Source organism: Harpia harpyja, chromosome 3, assembly GCF_026419915.1.
Source record: "Harpia harpyja isolate bHarHar1 chromosome 3, bHarHar1 primary haplotype, whole genome shotgun sequence".
In the NCBI taxonomy this organism is placed as follows: domain Eukaryota; kingdom Metazoa; phylum Chordata; class Aves; order Accipitriformes; family Accipitridae; genus Harpia; species Harpia harpyja.
This window is the reverse complement of record NC_068942.1, coordinates 19,480,758-19,502,257: the sequence shown is the minus strand read 5'-3', so window position 1 is coordinate 19,502,257 and position 21,500 is coordinate 19,480,758. Positions and strand designations below refer to the sequence as shown.

Below are 21,500 nucleotides of genomic sequence, written 5' to 3'. Positions count from 1 at the left end.
TACAATCATATTCAAACATGTATTCAAGTACAATAGCTCAGAGAACTCTCATTACACGTATTTATTATGAAATCATTATAAACCAAAATTTTCTACAAACACTATATAACCCACATGATAAAGGTACCAAACCATTCCAACCATAAGTGAAATAACATACTGTACAGTTTAAAACAGGACGTGCCTATTGCTATCTCCAGATGACAGTGTGCAGAGTGTTTCACGCTATAGATTCATCAGTATTAAAATCCTAAAGTCTCAGCTGAAGCTGTTTAAAAACAAGTAAGCCTCAGAGTCCAACTGGGATACTCTCTGGCTCCCTTATGCTGCAAATGAGTGAGCCACTATCTACAAAAGGTCCAACAAACTGTATTTATCCCTGGGGAATATCTCAATAAGCACATCCCAAATTGACAGTCTTTATGCAACTCTCATTCATCTGACCTCTGTCTCCAGTAGCATGCCACCAGGCTGAGAAAATGTGTCATGAAAGGACAGGTGACAGCTGAAATTCACCATTCTTCACCATTCAATACCAAAAAACCCGATTTCTAGACCTTCAACCTATCTGTTAGAGTAAGTTACATGCAGAACTGAACTGCTTACACTGGAGCCAAAAAAAGGCTCAGAATCTAAAAGATACAGAAAATGTCCCAATGCTACTTAAACCCTCTTCTTCATCACCTGACAGACGCCTGAGAGGACCTTTAAAATTGTTTGGTTCATCTCTCCAAGAGCACCATCTTCAACAACCCCTTGCTCAGGCACTTAGGAAATAGAGGATCTCAAACACTAGCGTCATGAAATGATATTTTTCACATATCTAGATGATGTAAGAAAAGCTTTCAAATATAGGACTTTTACCTTCTGGTTTATTTGCAGTTGTTGTGAGCGGCCATAAACTTCCCAACAGGCTCTGTAAAAAGACTTTGCTAATCCAAGGCCTCTTTGTATCTGCTGCACAATTAACACAGCAGCCTGAAGCAAAGGTGACAAAGATGACACAGAACCTGAAAGATACACAGCATTTAGGGTGATATGAATGTTTAGTAATTGTAGCCCTTTAACCCTCTGAGGACAAACACCACTTTAGACCCTGAGGAAGATGCAAAACAAATGTATCCTACTGGGTCCTGAAAACTGAATGGGTTCTTCCCAAGGTTAGTAAGAAAATCTGACAAGACTGTAAATAACAGGTGACCAGCTCAAAATAAGATATCATGCAGCTGAGATGACTGAAATCCAGGGTCATCTTGTTCCAAAGAACAACTTGAATAGGCCTTGTGCAAACCCTCTATTTCGCTGATTTTCTCTTAGAATATATTGCCTTTCCTATAGCAACAGACAACTGACACTTGTCAGTGTCCGATGTCTCCTTACAAAGCACTCCAGTTACCATCTTTTTAATGACTTGGGCCTACTTCCTGAGAAAGCAATAAACAACCCAAACCAACCTAATTATACTTTTATGCCTTTACTTACATCAGGACACAACACAATAAAATAACCAAGCTTTATGTAATGAGCCCAAGATCATTACTGAACAGACTTTTTTTACCTGCTATTGCTGTCGTGATTTCTGAATGCACAGCCATAAGTGCATCACAGATGCTATCTCCCACTAAACCCAAACCATGCAGGAGTAACTTCAAATCCAGATCGTCCAATACATTTCCATCATTCTCCCCAGGAATGTAAATTTCAATCCCACGATTCCGCATGGCTCTGGATATTTCCCCATGAACAGGATCCATGGAAAGGAAAAGCCTGTTGGATATTAGAATAGAATAGTTCAGATGGAAGCGACCTGCAACAACCATCTAGTCCATCTGCCTTACATTCTTAAGATGCAACTTAGGGCTTTAAACTATCACTCCAGAACCACCAAATCTGCTGTTCCATTAAGTAAATTTATCTTCATAAAAATGGGGATGCTGATATCTAGAAAGGCAGAGACATCTACTGAATTTAAATAAGAAATCTGTATGAATAATTATACTTTGAAATTAGCCACAGATACATTGCATGATTTTTAACTCAGTTATATTTGAGCTATGTCTGTTTTATCATTTGCCTACTTACAAAAAAGTTAAACTACGCCTCTGAGCTATAAAGACGACTTTTAAAAGTCTTAGCAACAGATTCAGATAAATCTGTGCTATTTAAAAACCAAAGTATCCAACACTCAAGTAGTTAATACTATCAGCAGACATCTCTTAAAAGCAAGGAGGAAAAAAACCTTCTGAGATACAATGCAGTGAAAACAGGTTTCTGAAAAGTCAAAGATCTTGTTTCCAATTCAGAGGAACCAAAGCACATCAGTCCCAATATTCTTTTCATGAATTTATAAAAAGTAGGAATTATACAGAATACTCTATGTTCTCCTTCCATCTGCCCCAGAGACTACTTCAGGTCTGAGAGAATATGGACTGTCTGTTTGGTTTTGTTTTGTGGGTTTGGGGATTTTGGTGAGGGGGGAAGTTGGGTTTTGTTTTTTTAAGTTGAGATTCTAAATTAGAAACGAATAATCAAGGCAGAGGTATACTGCTATGAATTTTCCAAGGTAATAGTCTGTGCTACAACAGGGATATAAAGCCAAGCCTCTTAAGCTCTATCATATGCTCATCACAGTGCAGTTTTCTTCCTTGCCAGACAGACAGCATCACTACAGTACACGGCAAACTGAACAGCATTCAAAATGCCAAAAGACTGGCTCACTGCTGATATTTTTTTCTAAATCTGCTATTTGGTAGGAGAAAAAAAAAAAGGCAAAAAAAAGCAGAAACACAAAGCACCTGAAGTTTGGATGAGGAGCTATTGTAGGAATTGTGCCATCTATCACACCTCTCTCACTCATGGTAAGAACACCTCCTGGTTCAAGTAAAGCATTCAAGCGGTCCAGCACAGAAGGGCTATATTAAAAAGAAATGTATATGGTTATAAAAAGGTAGCAATTTGATCCCTTTCTGATCTGAAACCAAAATGGTACCAGTCTTAAGCAAAAAGCTAAACAGCTAATCACATTATAAGGTAACAGGAAAACTATCAACTGCTAAGCTGTCTGAGAAGGAAGACACTCTTCCAGAAAATGTAAGTTCCTGCTCCCATGTATTATCATCATGCAAAATGTTCAGTTGTGAACCATACAGTAAGAGGCAAAGTCAATTAGGGAGGTCAAGGGATTTACTCAGTGAAACGAGGCCACTAAAATCTCTTACTTGCAGAAGTTAACATTGTCCATCAACAGCCAGTCTCCAGATTGCAGGGCCTGAACCAACATCCCATCCACCCACTCAAAAGTGCCATGGCTGTTACGGTCAGCTGTCTGGGCCTGCTGCAGCTTGAAACGCCGGAACTCTTCTACCAAGTGAGCAAACTCTGAAAGGAAGTATTATCTTACATCAAGACTTACACATTACATTCTTACATTACAGCTACATTAAGGTAGCTTCCTGTTCCATTGAAGAAAAATAGTAGTTATTTTGTTAATAAACATACATGCTTCCTACTTTTTAGGGGAACATAACAGCAGAGGGTCTAATCTTCAAGTAGCCATCCATGGGCAAAATCCATGAGGACAGAGGGGGTTTGCAAGCACAGAGAAATATAACCTAGACTGACACTTTTCTCCCTAAACAGACACTTTTCTCCATCTCTTCTCCCCCACAAGAGGAAGTCTGATGGATATTAATGCCATATTTTAGGCAATTATTTAAAAAAAAAAAAAAAAGAAAGAAAAAACCCCCATACGTTATTCTGCTGACATTTGTAAAGCTCAGGTGATCAATGCTTCAGAGAACAAATGCTAGAATAAAATATCCGAATTCCCTTTCTTAGGAATACAAGGTAAGAGCTGTATTACATCATATGTTGAGTAGTTCAGTTCAGGAGAATTTCAGTGTGGACTACTGATCGCTATCAGGTGTAACCACACAAAAAATAAACCTGAAGAACTGTCACCAACGTAACCTTTTCAGAAGCTAGGCTGTAGTATAAGTATGAAGTAGTATGAAGCAACATAGAAAAACCTACAACCCCCCCCCCCAAGTCTTCTCAAGCGTTCACTGTGGTTTTATGTATTTCTCTTATTTTCTTCAGAGGAACATATAGTCTTACTTCAAATCGCTCACCATACATACCTGCCTTTGAATAAGAATTTATTTTGTTGTTTAGTCGCTGGGTAAGTACAAGTATTCCCTCCAGTTTGCTCACTAATTCAGCTGTAACACTTCTACTTCCTTCACCCAGAGATTTGGGTTTGTAGTTCAGGATGAAACTGCTCCAAGCACGCAGCACGAGTTCAGCATCATCTGCACAAATTTCTGTCAGAAGAAGACTGTCCCTCACTAGTGTGCTCACAGCATTCTCCACTTTTTCCAACAGGCATTGCCATGGCCTATTGATATCAACCTGCAAACATGCCATTATGGAGTTAGTTCATCCAGAAGATTATGGTGCCTAAGGCTCCATTTGGTGCTTAAACACTAAGATCACAGCAGACTGACCACTGTTAGGTAGGAAGGAGAAATATTGCCATATTACCAAAACAGTTTTTACCTGTTCAAATCCACCCAGGAGTTCAGTTGTATCCATCGCACTGTTCATTGCCATGATTTTCAGTCGATGGCCAGTCAGATGGGCCAGCAGCTCAACAAGACTGGTTTTGCCAACAGCTGCTGGGCCCACCAGGATGACCATCCAGCTCATGTGCACGCATTTCATTATGGACTCAAGAGACTGCAGTGAGTGATGCAGAAGTGAGAGATTTCTGCCAGGACGAGGAATATAGTTGCCACGAGAAAGAACTGAATAACCAATCTGGAAGGCACGAGACATGCATGGGTGAGTACTCAGAGGCAAATGAGAGCTCAGTTGTGCAAGTCACTTCCTTCTCTCCCCACTCACAAAACCTCTTGTCAACAGCTTACCTGAACATTATATGGAGTGATGTGAAACTCTCTGGTTCCTGTATACACATCAGCCTCCTGGCCAAAAATGTCTCTAAATATAGATATAACCTAAAACAATTGAAAGAGCAAAAAAAGAGACTTATCAGTCTTAAGTTATCCATTGTTCTAAAAATTTACTTCTAAAGTAGCCTTCCCTCTCAGCTCCACAGCGGTGTGATAGTAACTAACACAGTTTAATCACAAGTGTCATTTCATTCAAAGTGCAGCAAGCAATTAAAGTGAGCGTGAGCTGCCCATAGCAACCCCTTTCATTAATTGTGCTTTCCTGTGACTTGAAATACTGTAAGTAATGTTTCTCTTTAACAAAATACTGTGAAAGAACTCACTCCATAAATAACCTCTTTGATAACACTCAAAAATATACTACTACTACAGGAAGGGGAAAATAAACCCAGGAGAAAAATATCCAGTCACATACAGTCAGTAACTTCAGTCTTACAATCTGATTAACTTTTAGTTTAATACCATTTAAATGATGTGAAATTAAACAAAAGTGAAAGATTTCTAGGCAAAAGAGGGACAAGTAGGTGGCAAAGGTGGAATAACAACTGCAGTGAGTGTGTTTTATTAGAGGAACCTTAAGCAGTGAGTTTAACAGAATGAGGGGAGCAATTTGACAGGCAGATGAAAGAAATGACAAATAAATAAAAGTCAATAAAAGCAATCCAAGCCAGAACAATTTAAAAATGCTGGCAGGGAAGGGCAGAATTACAGGACGTTATTTTTACTTACTGTACTGACATAAATGCTTTATATGCCCATAACTTTAAGAATCTCTCCATATCTCAGTGCCATTTCTCTTCTCTGCTCCCTATCTTCTCTTTCCTCACAAATATGCATGCAACCCACAAAACTTTTATGAGAACGTTATTATTTAATACAGAATCACACAAGAATATGTCGTGTTTTGCTCTATTGAAGTCCTTTGTTATTCTACTTGCCTTCATTTACACCAGCTTTCTGCTTTTATACTAGTAGGTAATTAAACTGATATTTTAAATGACAAGGGGAGCAGGTACATATGTTAAACCTCAGAACTCCAGACCAACCTATTTTTCTTTTGTAAGAGGTAATGCCTATGAATGAATTGCAAGGTATCTTCAAATTTACACCTGGATTTCTAGAAATACTTCCTGACAATCTGAAGAGCGAGGAAGGAGAACACATGGCTCACCTTTTCTTTGTCTTCCCTGGTTCTCATTCTTTCTCCGTATACCAAAAATACATGCTGGCCTGGATCATAACATCCTGGTGACTGGTCAACAAGCATAAGCTGGCACCAGCGGAAAAGATCACGTAAGTTGAACTCCCAGGGTCCTCCTTTCTGTCCCCACTTTTTTTCAGCCATTATTTCTTTGTCAATCTGGAAAAAGTAGCAATTAAAAAAAAAATCTTTTATTCCACTCATGCGCTGGTCTTCAAATATTAATTCAACTGAACTTCTGCCTTTGGCACTGCTTACAAGACAGAGGACAACAGAAAGAGCAAGCTGTATTCATTTTTCTGAAGATGTCAGGAACTAAAGCTTGATTGTAGTTTGTCTCTCCTCTACTAATTCTCTAACATTCAGCTCAATTTTCTTTTTTACTCTTCACTCTATACATGAGTATTCAGTAAGATGCTGCCACAAAACATTTTATGTAAGGCCACAGAACACTACTTTCTCTTAATATTACTACACTTTTTTGTTTCATGACATGAACACAATTTCAGAAGCATGATCATAAATAAAATTCTTACTGTGAATTTTATATCCTGCACTTTGCACAAAATGGCAGCATCTAAGCCACAAAATAGCTATTAAGTTGATGCCTTGCAATTAATGCTTGTTGAAAAGGTTTTATATTAGCGAAATTTTAGATCTGAGCATCTCTGAATCTTTTGCCATAGACAAATCCTATCAGGAAAGACTTTCCTTTTATTCGTCTCTCAGGGTTCCAGAAGAATGCCACATATCCTTACAAGCTTCTGCTTCTGTAAAGGTCAGATGCTGCCTTCACTAACAACATCCCATAATAAAGAGCAGATTAAAAATTCAGACCAGAAACAGAAATAGAAACATTTCAGTTCTTGTTAAGATATAGCTCATTTTGTTTGAGCTTCAAGAATAATCCGTATGTGTAGAAACCCATTATTTTCTCAACTCACTTCACCAAGCTATCAAACCATAATTGTTTCTACCTTTTGTAGAACAAAGCCTTTTACATATATATATATATATATATATATAAAAAATTTTCTGTGAAAAATAATGACTCTTCAGTTATCAACCAAGTATCTGATTGTAGTGGTACAAGAATTCAGGTGGGTTTTAGTGGTGTTCTTCACTTTCTTCTGTGTAGACTTCTATTCCTATTTTTTACCCACGCACTTCTCTATGAAAATGCTTGGAAATATAACATTAGACTTAATTTTTTAAATCTTACTGCATTCTGCCTACTTCTACACAAAAGAAATTAAAATATATACTTACCTTGTTATTGAAAGCAACCATTTTAGCAATAATACTTTTATCAATAGCAGGAAACAGCGTATTCCCAATAAACTCCATATCTTCTGCTGACAGTGGATCAACATACACCTGTAGAATCAAGAGCATGCCAAGTGTTGTTATAGGCAGAACATTACAAGACAGGATCATGACATAGTTTAAACCAAACAAATAAGCTTGCCTGTGTAAATCTATTAAGAAAGGACTTGGGCAGACCCTTTCTTCCACCTCCTTGTCTGTACGGATTCTGGCATCCAAAAATCTTAGTCATCTTGTGCTGTACATGAAAATTCATTCCCAATTCTGGAACATAAATCTCTGCTCTGTGGTCAAAGCATGCGTTTAGCCCCTCTAATACAGACTGAGAAGCCAGATTCAACTGAGGAAAGAAATAAGGATACAATATTAATGCTCCACAAAACACTTCTGCATAATCTCTAGTTTAACAGTCTCGGATACACAGAAAGTAATTCAATTTCTTTGCTGTTCTAGCACTGCCATATGTTATTACCTTTAGCTACACTGTTATTACATTGGAGCAACTAACTAACACTTTTCCTTATGTGCACTTGCTATTTGTACTGTGTTTTCACCATGATAACAAAACAGTTCTCCATTGTAAAATCTGCATGTTCAAGATGTTTCTTCTGAACTTATGTTCATACATTTGTGACATTCAGAGGGCTTTGTTTGTCTGCTTGTTTTTTAAAGGAAGGCAGTCTGGGTTATTTAAATATAATGGTTGTTTAAAGTGATATTCTTCACAATGGGGGGGGGGGGGGAAGGTATACAAACAGCTGAAGAATTTAAGGCCTCAAGTTGCAGCAAGGGAGATTTAGGTTAGATATTAGGAAAAAGTTCTTTACTGAGAGGGTTGTCAGACATTGGAATAGGCTGCCCAGGGAAGTGGTGGAGTCACCATCCCTGGAGGTATTAAAAAAGCGAGTAGACGGGGTACTCCAGAACATGGTTTAGTGGGCATGGATGATAGTTGGACTTGATGACCTTGAAGGTCTTTTCCAACCTAAATGATTCTATGATTCTAAGATTTTGCACTCTGCAATAATTAGAATGCACGTTGCCAAGAAGTGAGCTCTGTCCATGGATATGCTTGAAAGCACTTGCTACATGACACATGAACAAACCTGTGGTCGCAGGATAGCTTATACTGGCAAAATGGAACTCTTCATCTCAATTACATCAATACCCAAAACAGTGTATTAGTTCCAGCAAAACACTTTCTATTTCAGTGAAATTATATCCATGTAAGAGCATACCAGAACTTCCATTGACACTCTTCCCCAAAACTTTCAAATGTAAATCAAAGCTATCCTTGGATTTCTGCAGTAATTTAGGCTGGGATTCAATCCTTGTTCTCTTGTCTAAAAGAAATCTAGTCAAAGCCAGTATTTTACACTCCCTCTGCAGAGGGCCAATGGGCAGAGGGACTTATTAGAGGGAGATAATTTTCTCTTACACGGAATGATCACCTTCAATGTGGTACTAGATGCACATAACTAAAAGTAAGCAAAATTTAGTTCAGTCATCAACCCCTGAAGGTATTTATCCTACATGCCAAATCATCACCTTTGCTTTTCCAGAACATTCTATTTTATTTGTGCCCCCAACTTGAATTTACCTCATCTAATACAATCCAGTGTCCAGCCTTTAATGCTGCTAGTAGTGGTCCATCACGCCAGGCAAATTCTCCTCCCTTCCCACCTTCAACAGGCAAGTCTGTCCCAAACAAGTCTGTCACATCCTTTGGGAGTAGAGAATGGGGGATTGGGGAGGGCAGAAATTACAAAACTCCACAAAAGTTCATAAAAAGCCTTTGTTAACTGTACTTCACATTTTCTCCCTCCCCTTTTAATACCTACATTTTAGCTCTATTTAAAAAATTTCAGTAATTGTAAGATGCTAAAAGCTTTTCCATGATAGGATTCCAGTGACCCACTACTATATTTAACAACAAAAAATTAAATTGGAACAGAAAAGCTAAAAAGCCTTAAAGCTGTTTTCAAGTAACTTTGCAGAAAAACACAGTAGACAAAGATACGCATGTCTTCACTTGAAAAGAACAGAAAAATCTGGGAATTGGTATTTGCTCACAGAAGCTCACTGCTTTTTCTGTTTCCCCCTTCCCATTTAGTTTTATCTTGAGACCAAGAAGGAAAAGCTGACTTTCAGACTCAGTGCCAAAGTTAAAAAGAACTATGCTTTTTAAGTTAAACAAAGCATCCCCCCTGCCATAAACACTAAGTTACAAAGATAATATTTTACTCTACCGTTTGCTCAGACAGGTTGATTCGAACAAGACAGTTTCCCGAGGCTTTTGCCAGGGCAGCAACTAGACTGGTCTTGCCCACTCCTGGTGACCCCTCCAACAAAATAGGTTTGTTAAGCTGTAGGGCTCTTAATAGTCTTTGTGCATTCACTGCTGTAGTCCCGGCATTTAGAGCATAATCTGTAATGCTGTTCCTCTGGAGAACAGGGCCTAAAACAAAGGAAAGGTAAACCAGAAAACAATTCAACCAGAATGTTTGTTTATGCTGGAGCTGCTGACAGTGTGCTTCTGAACGAGCTCATTCTGTCTGTTAATTGCTGATCTCATTACAGCATGTAATGGAGATCAAGCTTGTATCCCATTCTCAGAGATCCGGCACATATACTTTCTGTTTGACCCACAGCTGTGTCTCAGCCCATCTCCGCATATTTATGTTGAATTTTGCAAAAAGCATATGAATATACGATGTATTTTGCCATGAAACTTCCGACACTTCCCCATTCATTACCCAAACTAGAGATCTATTACTGAAAAATCATAAATCCGTCCTTGTGCTTCAGACACGTGGATCTAAAACTCAAAAGCAGCTTTTGAAAATTTGGCACTGAAGGACACAATTCAGTCATGTTATAGAACAACATATTAATCTGTTCCATACACTCACTGCCAGTTCTGTGAAGGAAGAGTGCCTTAATTAAAGTGCTCTGCTAGGCACATATTTTCTTTACTGTTGTTATGACATTCAGCGAGGAAAGAGTACAGAGCTTGTCTGCCAAATTCCAGCCAGTATAGCTCACTGGGACATCACTCCCCAAATTCTGTAATACAGCATTGCTCAGGTATACAAGATATTTATCACCAATTTACCTTACATATCTTGATACCCATTTAGTATGAAAGAGATCCTTCCTTTTTTGATCTAATTGGTGGAGGGAAACGAAGCAATTTACAAAAAAGCATTACCTTGTACAATTGCATGACTAACACAATCCATGAATATCAAAATGTTCAAAGACGAATGATTAATATGGCATTAGGAACACATAGTTCCATATACTAAAAACTAACCAGCTGAACTAGAAAGCTCATAGTCATCACTTTTTAGTCCCATCACTGTATTTTAAGGGTAGAAAGCAGTATTTTGATAGTTCCATTTGCATTAAGTTGTCACATGAGGAACTGAAATGCAGGGACTAAATTTTGCAAAAACTGCAACGACTCTTTTGAGAGGCTACAGAAAGGCAGGGCATTAGTCTACATTCTGTTTAGCACTGTACCCAGGACTCCCGATTCCCATGCCTTACAAAACAGCCAGGATGAGCTGTAACTTCAGTTAGTGGAAGTTAGCAGACATTCTGACCATGCAAAGTGACAGAAAATTACAACTCAAAATTAAAGAAGCTTTGTTACACCAAAAAACCCTACTAAAATTGGGCCATTAACCAGTAATTTTAAAAAGCTATCAAAGAAAGCAATTAACAGATGTGTCTTCTTAATAAATGTGATCGAGTTGCAATCAACACACTTGGAGGCAGAAAAGGCATTTTTCTAAGGCTGGAGAACAAACTATAAATTGTTCTGTAATGGTTCAGGTATCCTACTTAGATTTAGTGAATAACAGAACTATTGGGAATAAAAACCACAGAATAAATGTCCACCCACTCCCACAAAATCTCTTGCCTCTTGGAATAAAAAAGGGGTGGATTCCCATAAAGTTGTCCATCCACACAAACTCTTTCTCCTTTGTTCTGTCATAAATCTTTAGTTCATTCTTCTGATAATCAGTCAGCTCAAGGAATTGACTCATTTTCTCACATAAGAATGTCAGGCATTTTTCACGAGCTAATAAAGCCATATCAGCTGAGCAGGATGTTGTACCTGTAATTAGAAAAGTTAAGTGTGCTTCACAAACATAACTAGGCACGTTCATCTTATGACTAAGAAACTCAATTCCTTCACAGATGCCATTTTTGTGTAGTATTCTGTTTCAGGCTTATATTTCGTATTAGTGCTTTTGCTTGCCAGTGCTTCCAGTACTATTTACCACGGACAAATTGTTCTGTGACCAACAGAATTAAGTACACCTTATTTCTCAAACCCTTTCTTCTACCATCACCATCATCCTGACCACTTGCCATAGTCCGCCCAGGCCTTCCTTCCCTGCATTTCTTGTGGCTTCTCACTTTTTCCCCACTCCCACATCTCCTATTTATCAGCTGGGCCAGTGGCCAAACGTGCAAAGATGCATTCTGAGCTATGCACATGACACAGGCTAGCACACACAGGTGCTGACATGTGGGGTGGGAGTGAGGGAATAGTATGTGGTCATGTAATTAAGTACCATATCAGCTCAGAAGACTCAATAAAAAACACAGGCTTTCTTAATTTGTCTGCTAGCCTTTGTAATATTACTATTACTACCTCTAATTTACTTAAGCTTGCTGTATTATTCAAATTCTTGCTACTGAAACTCAAAAAAGGCATATGAAGTATGGGATATTGTTAAACAGAAGTGAAAACTTCTCCTAGAAGAGTTCCGTGCTGCGGCAAAGCATTGTGTTTGCATTCTACTCCAAAACATTAATACAAATATATACCTTCATATTTCTCTATTTCTACCGAAATGAGCACTGAAGACTTACCTGATCCTATTCCATCAATGTATACCAAACATGCAGCATGGATAAAAGACATCATTGGAGAAATGTAAAGAAGGCTATATTCTTTGGCAGAATTCGACTCTTCATCCTCTACCGTGACATTCATAAAATTAACCCATGACAAGACATCTCGCACACTGAGAATGCACTGGCGACCAAACTCTTGATTAGTCAGCCATTCAACAAAGTCCATCATGAGCTCTGCTATGTCAGCCCCTGAAAAGAGAGTAAAAAAAAAAAAAAAACAAAAAAAACCCCAATAGAGTTATCAAATAATTTTATTGGTCACATCTACTACATTGTTGTATAAAAAGTACCACTAAAGTAGGTACAGCTGTAACGCATGAGCAACGTGGATGGGTACTCTATATTCTAACAGGCAGAATAACTGAAGAGTAAGTCCGTGCCTGTGCTGTCATAACAGGCCCTTTTATATTCAAGTAACAAGACAGAATCAAGTGATTAATACTAACAATGATGCTGCTGGCAGAAAATGAAGCGCCAGTTCCTTCAACACCTTACATTAAAACTAAGATTGGGCACTGAAGGGCTGGGGATATTTCAACTACCTGGATGGTGAAGTAAATACAGCCTTGAACTTACTTCTGGCTAGCCATATAACATACACAATGAGGGAAGAACAAAGTCCAAAATATTTCATAACTGTCCTCAGAGAGAGATGTACTTACAAGAAAGAGGGACACAGTGATGTAAATTCTGCGGAAAGTTTAGCAGTCTCCAAACTAATCTTTTTCTTAACAACGTTTGACTACCAACACACAGAGAAATACCCACCTTGATGGTTTATTCCACCCAGAGACAATCCTGGATGAAGATTGTGTTTTACAATCTGTATCAAATCATCACGGCCATTGCTTTGTGGACACCATATTTCTGTAAATCTGTTGCGCAATGCAGGAGAAAGCTGCAAACGAGCAGAATGACATAGCAATTCAAGTTACATTACATCACATTACTTAAGGTTGCAGTTAACCGATAGCCTCGTAGCCACAGTACTTGCAAAGAATAAATAAAGTGACCAAGCTAGGCCTTTCCTTCTAATTTTGACAGGGCCACTTTGTAACAGAATCTTCGAGAGAATGTGGCTTTTAACATTTCTAGTAGTGGCATCAATGCAGGAAATGGTTTGCAAGCACCAAAGCTCCATTTTACTCTAGGACATCACGTATCAAACAATGGCTATTTAATCTCCCTTTGCTTATAGAAGCAAACTACCACATGGAAATTTGCCTTCATTTACAACTCGTTTCTGTAATTCCTCTCTTCCTCTGCCTGAATTAGTCAAGCAAAAATCATTAGCACAAATGCAATGCAGAAATAAATCCCCTTTAAATACATGGCTTTACAATGACTTGTTGTGCACTGTAGAAACCACCTTAAATGGAGTACCCATCTTCTTCTGTGTAAAAGAGCTTATAGTTTTTTTCAGTGCTAGCTCTCAACACTGCTTAAAAAGTTTTGGTTTGTTTTTTTTTAACCTGTCTGAAGTTACTTAAAGCCAGAAATCAGAAACAGATTTTTTTTTCATTTAATGAGAAAGGTCTTTTGGGATGTGATGTTCATATTCACTGAGAATGACAAGATGACTTCTAACTGTCACTTTCTGAACAGTATTAGGGAGAATAATCTATTATGCAAATTCACACTACTCCAGACTCATGTTAGCGCTGGATTTACTTGGTTCATGAGACACACTTCCTGTACTTGAAGTATTCTACATATCAAGCCTACCTAGAGTATTTAGAGGCCTGAAGTTTTCTTTGACATTCTGCAAGTACTGACTTACATTGTCAAAATGACAGCACAAAGAAGTGATGGAAAACAGATAGACCCTAAACCTCCTTTAGCGTAATGAAGCAGATGCCTACTAGGAAGCACTGGATGCCACAACTGGCATGATGCATTTTTTCATTGCACCTCCAATCACTGAACAAGTCAATATGACCAGAAGATGCATGCTGTCCTTCCAGTTGCTTTGACATTTACCTCTTTTTTCCCAAAGTCACCTCCTGGGTTCATGGTTGCAAGGATACGAAATTTCTTTCCTGCAACTAATAGTTCTACCTCGTTCTCCTCATCATCTTGACCACCTTTTTCAGCAAGTACCAATGTCTTTTCAGCTTCAAGAACACTAGAGAGAAGGTTAAAAAAATTGTTTATTTTAAATTTAGTTTCACACTTCAAAAGGTCACTTAAAAATGAAAATCACACAAATTGGCCTCATTAAACTTTCATTGCCCTAGAATTCATAATAAAGATTTTAAATCTATTCATCCTCCCCAGTTGAGAACATTTCTGATTTTGTTCAGCAGGAAACTCCTCCCAACCTTGTTGATAAGGTTCAGTTCAAATGATCTGTCAAAAACCTTACCTAATAAAGTGTCTCACAGCTCTCTTTACAAAAGCAATGGCAAAATCTATATTCATAGGAGCTGTATGAAGAAATCTGCACAATGAACCAGTCTTCACGCTGACAGACTATACATCTGAGAAGCTTTCTACTATGTTTTTGCGGTTTTGGGGGATTTTGTTTGTTTTATGAGCTGTACTTCACTGTACACTAAAAGCTGTAAAAGTTTGAGCTGTTAGCTGTTTAGAAAGACACTGCTCAGTATCACTATCAAAACAAAGAGGTTAACTGAACTTTATGAAAGAATGATAGCTGCAATAATACAATGAAAAAAAAAACCCAGCTTGTAACAGAGAGGGTTTGGATATGGTAGAAAAAAATAGCTGCTAGTCATCTCAGTATAATGGCTAATGGAAAAGACTAAAATTAGGGATACTGCTGCAACCAGATAATGAAATTAAATTTATATTTTATTATTTTTTACACACACAAGTGGGAAATAACTAGATTTTGTTTCTGGGATTTGACAAGACGCATCATTTTCAAGAGCTCACTGACAGGCTGAAAATACTAATGTTGCAGATGGTTAACTGGAGATTTTACTTTTAGTTTTATTTTCCAACTTGACTCATGCTGTAAACTGTCTCCAGATATTGTTTAAACTGTTTCAACTGAACTTGGGTTTATGCTTTTAATTTCTTTATTCAGGTACACGAGGTATTGAATAAAGCAAATCCTTTCATCATCTTATTTTTGTTCATGAAACAAATTCAGCAACTAGAGTACAGGTCAGTCTGTAGCAGCACTATAAAGCCAAATGGAAGGTAATGGCCCCAACCAAAGCATTCAAAACCAACATAATCAGTGTACCAACATATGTCAAGCAAACATATACATATCTGCTTTTCAATCAAAGTACCTTTTATTTTTCCAGGTAAGTTAAGACATCAAGACTTAGGCAAGACAAGGCACTTTCATCTTGTCTTACCTTACTATCTTTCCCCCTAGCTGTAATTAAAATTTCAAACAGCAAAAAATTGTCTAAGTATTACTGTGATTAAAACTAGCACCTGTGTCAGATGGATGACAATTAGAAAAACAAAGCAAACTGGCACAGAAGCTGAAATGTGAACAAGGCCAGAGTTATTTGGGTCATCCTCCCTTCCAGCAAGAACTATACGATTAAGAGAGCAGCTCACCCAGGCCAGGAAACAAATGTGCCTGAAAGAAGCTAGATTTACCCCGCTCATGTTTGTATAATGAATAGACACACTGAGGATACTTATACTAACACATTTAAGACATACCTGTTAAGTCGCTCTAGTACAGAATCATCAGCTAAAGAAATCTCATCGAGGAGGAAAAACCCCTCCTCTTTCATTGCTAAAACAAGAGGTCCATCACACCACTCAAAGAGTCTAGAACCATCAGATTCCTCCTAAGAAATGGAAGTGAAAAGTCATTATAATTGCCACTTTTTGCTTCCATGGTCACACTATCCAAACTACTATCGATGCAAGACAAACCTGGTCTTTTGACCTCTGTCTGACTGGTCGCAGTCCTCCCAGGAAGTCTGAAGTCTCCATATGCAAGTGGCAATTTACTGAGTATAGCTTCTGATTTGTTAATGCTGCAAAGATCTGACAAATGGTAGTTTTACCACACCTGCAACAAAGTAATTTAATGGAAAGGGAAGAATAAAAAAACAAACAAACAAAAAAAAAAAAAAGAAAAGTCAGCTCACTTTGGACAGGATCCATACTTTCATTGAAGAGCTATGAGGCAAAGGCCCAGCATGCCAATCTCCTTCTGTTCCTTTCCTTGAAAGAAATGTATGCAAAATGAAGCCATTTTTGGCACAACTGTTGCTGACTTGCATAAGATGCCTTTAATTGAATTTAAATCAATATCTGCATTGATGGATTTCTGCAGGTTCAAAGTCAAATTTATTTCAGCTTGCCCCTACAGGTACTCAACTGGCCTAGGATTTCACTAAACTGAAGATGCTACATGTCTAGACCAAGCCTAAGTCTGAGGGAATAAGCTGGTGAGTACCTAGAGTTCTCATTTATTATTAAATTAATTAATTATTATTAAATAATTTTACTTATCCCTTTTCTTGCATTTTTGTTCCCTTCTCTCCTAGAAAAATTTACTCTCCAGCACAGGAGCAGACAGCATCTACTTCCACAATGTCCTTTACAGCATATGAGGCAGTGGCAGGGGTGAGAAGCAGTAGCAAGGCCATATTCAAGCTCTTAGAAAATGTAAACCAAATGTGCTCTCAAACGGAAAATTGTCACAGTTCCCCAAAAGCACCCTCTCCAGTGAGGCACTGTGAGATTCTACAGAGCACCTTGTGAAAGGTAGGGACAGAAGTCAGCTCACTTCAATTTTACTACTTTCTATATAAATTCTATGTAGTTATATACATAATGCAGATAATCCCATTTAAAGACTTGTGCTGAAAGAGATGCAATTGCTTCCCCTCAAAAGGGAACTGTGGAAAACAGCAGCTGCAAGTCTGCCATGACAGAGGCTTAAATTGTCCCAGATCAAAGCAGCACTGAAGCCCACAAAATCATTTTGCGTCTGACACAGTGGCTGGTGCAGCACTACAAAGAACTGCATCATAAAAAGCAAGGTTACCCAGTGTCTCCCACCAGCAGTACTGGTTCACCAAACTCCAGGGCTCGTCCCACCAAAATGGCAAGTCTCCTCATCCCTTGAGTCCAGACAATATGCTTAAAATCTCTGTCCATCACCGACATCTGCATGGAGGATTTAGCTGCACAACACAAAGCAATCCATCAGCTTAAGTCACATCTAGAGAACTACCAGTGTGGTCCTTCTAAGAAACTCACCCAGTAGCTTTTTGACACTTTCCCCTGAGAAGAGGGACTCTGGATATAGTTTCTTCTTGAAGTGTTTTTCAAGGACGCTCTGAATAACATCCACCTCCTCCTGTTTCCTGACTCTGCCTGCCAGAAGCATAAAACCTACAAAACACAGGAAAAGAGAAAGCAATTACTACCTCAATCAGCAACAAAACTTTATACTTAAGAACTAGGGTTAGAAAGCAATTCTACAGACACTTTAAAAACCTGAGGTAGCAGGGCTCACCGTCATTTGCTAAGTGCTGAAGCCAGTCATACTCCTTCTCCAGCTGTTCTGCCAATCTGTACCTTTCAGCCCAACGAAACAGATCCCGCAGGGTAATGAACCCATGCTTCCCAGCAAACACTGTCGAACCTCTGCGGTAAGACTGTCATAAGAACAAAACGTGAGCCATTTTTTCCATTAACATGTCCGAATACTTAAAGCAAAGCTAATCAGTGCTCTCAGATGTGACACTTCTTCAAACAAACTGCATGGAAAAAAAAAAAAAAAAAAAAAAAAAAGTCTAGCACTGTCACAACTCCCAAACTCAAATTACCATTAAGAGGGTATTTGATAGGTACCAGGAACAAAACAATATAGATAATAATAAAAAAAAAATACTAAGAAGAAAATAGGTACCTGGAATAAAACAAAATCCAAGCAAAGATTAGGTTCTACACCAAAACGTATGTTAGCACTTTGAAGTGTGCTCTGGTTTGTGCTGCTAAAATTGCTTTTAAATACAAGATAGTTTTAGCTACATACTAAGCGTTAAAAGCCTGTTAAACACAGGAGTGTCAGAACACATGCAAAATTACTGCTTAAAAATAATACCAAATTTAGCATGACCCAAAGACAACTACAAATCCAATACTGTACTTTGGATCCAGAGCAAGGGATTATTCTACATATCAAATCCCAAGGCCTTTGGTTATTAATTCTTTCGCTGCTAGCTTTCTCTCAGATCTGACATTACCTTCCCTATCCCCTATCTTAACCACTGAACTAAGTACTTCGGTGGATTCTCTTCCATCAATTATGGTTTAGGTTTTTAAACACCTGCCAGTTAGCAACACCTCTCCCTGCAAAGGAATTTCTATTACTTTGTGCTGAAATGTGTTTGCACGTCTTCTGCAAAAAGAAGAAAGACTCTCATACTTGCAGGTCTAACATGACTTTGACAAGCTTGCTGCAATAAGAAGGTGGCAAACTGCATCGCTTGTGCAGGATGGTTTCCAGTTCAGCACTTGGCAGTTCATCAAAATGCAGTTCCACAAAACGATTTCTGAAGGCTCTGGACAAAACCTAAAATATGAGACCATACTATTGCTTGAACTTTTTCCTTTGATATTCTTCATGTTATATATCTTCCCACACACATCCAAAGGAAATATAGATAGTGTCATAGCATACAAATTAGTACATACACATAAATGCTGAAAGAAAGCATAAGAGAGAGTCTGGATGAAGATAAAAGCTTTAAAACATGTTATGTTTTAACTGTGGTAGGCAGCTAAGCACCAAACAGCCACTTGCTTACTCCCCCTACAATAGGATGAGGGAGACAATCGGAGGGGTAAAAGTGAGAAAACTTGTGGGTTGAGATGAAGATAGTTTCATAGATAAAGCAAAAGGTGTGTGTGCATGAGCAAAGCAAAATTAGGAATTCATTCACCTCTTCCCATCAGCAGGCGGGCATTCAGCCATTTCCAGGGAATCAGGGCTTCATCATGCACAATGGTTATTTGGGGAAACAAAAACTGAAAATCCCCCCCCTTGCTTCTTTTTCCCCCAGCTTTATATGCTGAGCACAATGTCATATGATATGCGATAACCCTTTGTTCAGCTGGGGTCAGCTGTCCCAGCTGTGTCCCCTCCCAGCTTCTTGTACACCCCCAGCCTACTTGCTGGTGGGGTGGTGTGAGAAGCAGAAAAGGCCTTGGCTCTGTGCAAGCACTGCTTAGCAATAACTAAGACATCTCTGCATTATCAACACTGTTTTGGTGAGAAATCCAAAACATAGCACCATACCAGACACTATGAAGAAAATTAACTGTTCCAGCCAAAACCAGTACAAAATGGACATCAATAGCCTAAGTCAAATCTCTTCTCCAGTGCTCTTGGACAAGAAATGCTGAGTCAAATATAATATACATGAACTCCAGTTCAGTAAAGCACTTAAATCTCTACTACTCAAAATGAATTAGAAATTCGGTATCTGCAAAACAAGCAACTAACGTAAACAGAACCCAGCTGTACTGAAAGTTAGTCCACAGCCACCTCAACTCTCTACCTCGACAGTTTCACATTAATTCTGCGCTATGCATCTGAAAGTTTTTGCATCACACTTCTACGTACAAGAGAGATTAATTCCCTAGAGTCGTAGCTACTAAAGGGAAGAGATTATACAGACCTTTCTGCCACCATAAAGCCCTGGAGGATTCTGCGTAGCAAACAGCATGAAGCGAGGGTGAGCTTTGACAACTTCCTGGGTCTCAGTAATGAACAGCTCCCTGTTATCATCCAACAAACGGTTGAGAGCCTCCAGAACATCAGTGGGAGCCAAATTCAATTCATCTAGAACAATCCAGTAACCTCTTCTCATTGCATCTATGAGAATGCCTTGGAGGGAACAGAAAAAGTCCTAGTTAAAAATCTAACAAACTAAGTCTAACAGAAGCATGAATTCACATACTTCTAGCAACCAGTTTTCACTCAGTATAAATGGTAATCCAGAGACGGAAGCAACAGTACTGTTTAAGTTGTTGAATTGTCGTCTTTATGTCCAGTAGGACAAGTATGATGAGACAAACATGAACTCTTAAGAAGAAAAAAGCAGTGAAGTGAGACAGGAATTTGGAGTAAGTATAATATGCCCACCCACCTTCCTTAAATACCAACTTCCCAGAGGCATCCGATGTATAACAGCCAATATATTCCTGGATGTCAGTATGCTCATGATTGTTAATCCTTACACAATGATTCCCAGTAGCAGCAGCCAACCAGCAAATTAAACTGGTTTTACCAACAGAGGTCTCTCCTTGAATCAGTACTGGATGAGTCCTAAAAGCAATGACCAAAATAGTGATTTAGAAGCACAAGTCATATCTTTCTCTTATAGAAGATATCAACATGATTTGAAATTTTCACAGATCTACATCACCAAAACTACATTACCAAAATATCACCACTTAACTCACTTGGAGTATCCAAGATCATCCACTAACAGGGGAACACAAGTAACTTTACTCCCAAGTGCTAACTGCTACCCATGAAGCTTTACATGGCAGTGTGAAATAAGCAGGTTATTCTAACAGCAAATCTCTAGATTATCATTTAATTAAAACTAGGTATGGCAGTAAGATGGTTTAAGGAGACAAGAAATACATGTATAAATTCAAGTCACTTTATAATGAAAAGTTAACTGTAAAGTAGAAGGAAAATGGACATTACTCACGCCAAACAATAAAGGCTAGACAGGCACCAACACTCAAGGCCAAAATAAACATCTTTAACTTAGTTTTTTAATGGAAAAGTTGAAACAGACTTACCCTGCAGACACAACTCTGGCAATGTCTTTCAGATTAAGCTTGACTGAAGGGGTTAGCACATAAGTCTCATCTACATTAGGTTCTCTATCCCCAGCTGAAATCCAGTATCCCTCTATAAGTATAAATCTCCCTGCTTGGGGTTTTGGTATTTGCTAAGGAGACATGACAGAAATAACAGATTATACAAATGAGTTTCAATTTGCTAATGAAGACAACTACTGTTGACACCACTGCAATGTATTCTGTAAGAAGTTGTTTTAAATTCATCCCTGAGCACTCCTGCAGTAAGC

The 21,500-nt window shown here is 38.4% G+C and overlaps 1 protein-coding gene across 2 annotated transcripts in view; it reads right to left on the bottom strand.

Annotated features, from left to right (window-relative positions):
• Positions 1-21,500, bottom strand: part of MDN1 (midasin AAA ATPase 1) — a 106,829-nt gene that overhangs the window by 49,701 nt on the left and 35,628 nt on the right. For both annotated transcript variants that reach the window (XM_052781511.1, XM_052781512.1), the window contains exons 23-47: positions 21,211-21,362; positions 20,544-20,722; positions 20,073-20,281; positions 18,818-18,964; positions 17,903-18,044; positions 17,644-17,778; positions 17,429-17,567; positions 16,306-16,444; positions 16,087-16,217; positions 14,416-14,560; positions 13,204-13,333; positions 12,391-12,624; positions 11,429-11,626; positions 9,750-9,958; positions 9,101-9,223; positions 7,643-7,840; positions 7,444-7,551; positions 6,145-6,333; positions 4,929-5,018; positions 4,558-4,818; positions 4,140-4,410; positions 3,219-3,378; positions 2,796-2,912; positions 1,559-1,767; positions 865-1,010 (exon numbers count right to left, since the gene is read on the bottom strand). In XM_052781511.1, the coding sequence (XP_052637471.1) occupies positions 865-1,010; positions 1,559-1,767; positions 2,796-2,912; positions 3,219-3,378; positions 4,140-4,410; positions 4,558-4,818; positions 4,929-5,018; positions 6,145-6,333; positions 7,444-7,551; positions 7,643-7,840; positions 9,101-9,223; positions 9,750-9,958; positions 11,429-11,626; positions 12,391-12,624; positions 13,204-13,333; positions 14,416-14,560; positions 16,087-16,217; positions 16,306-16,444; positions 17,429-17,567; positions 17,644-17,778; positions 17,903-18,044; positions 18,818-18,964; positions 20,073-20,281; positions 20,544-20,722; positions 21,211-21,362 (4,161 nt within the window). The remainder of the gene's footprint in view (positions 1-864; positions 1,011-1,558; positions 1,768-2,795; positions 2,913-3,218; positions 3,379-4,139; positions 4,411-4,557; positions 4,819-4,928; positions 5,019-6,144; positions 6,334-7,443; positions 7,552-7,642; positions 7,841-9,100; positions 9,224-9,749; positions 9,959-11,428; positions 11,627-12,390; positions 12,625-13,203; positions 13,334-14,415; positions 14,561-16,086; positions 16,218-16,305; positions 16,445-17,428; positions 17,568-17,643; positions 17,779-17,902; positions 18,045-18,817; positions 18,965-20,072; positions 20,282-20,543; positions 20,723-21,210; positions 21,363-21,500) is intronic.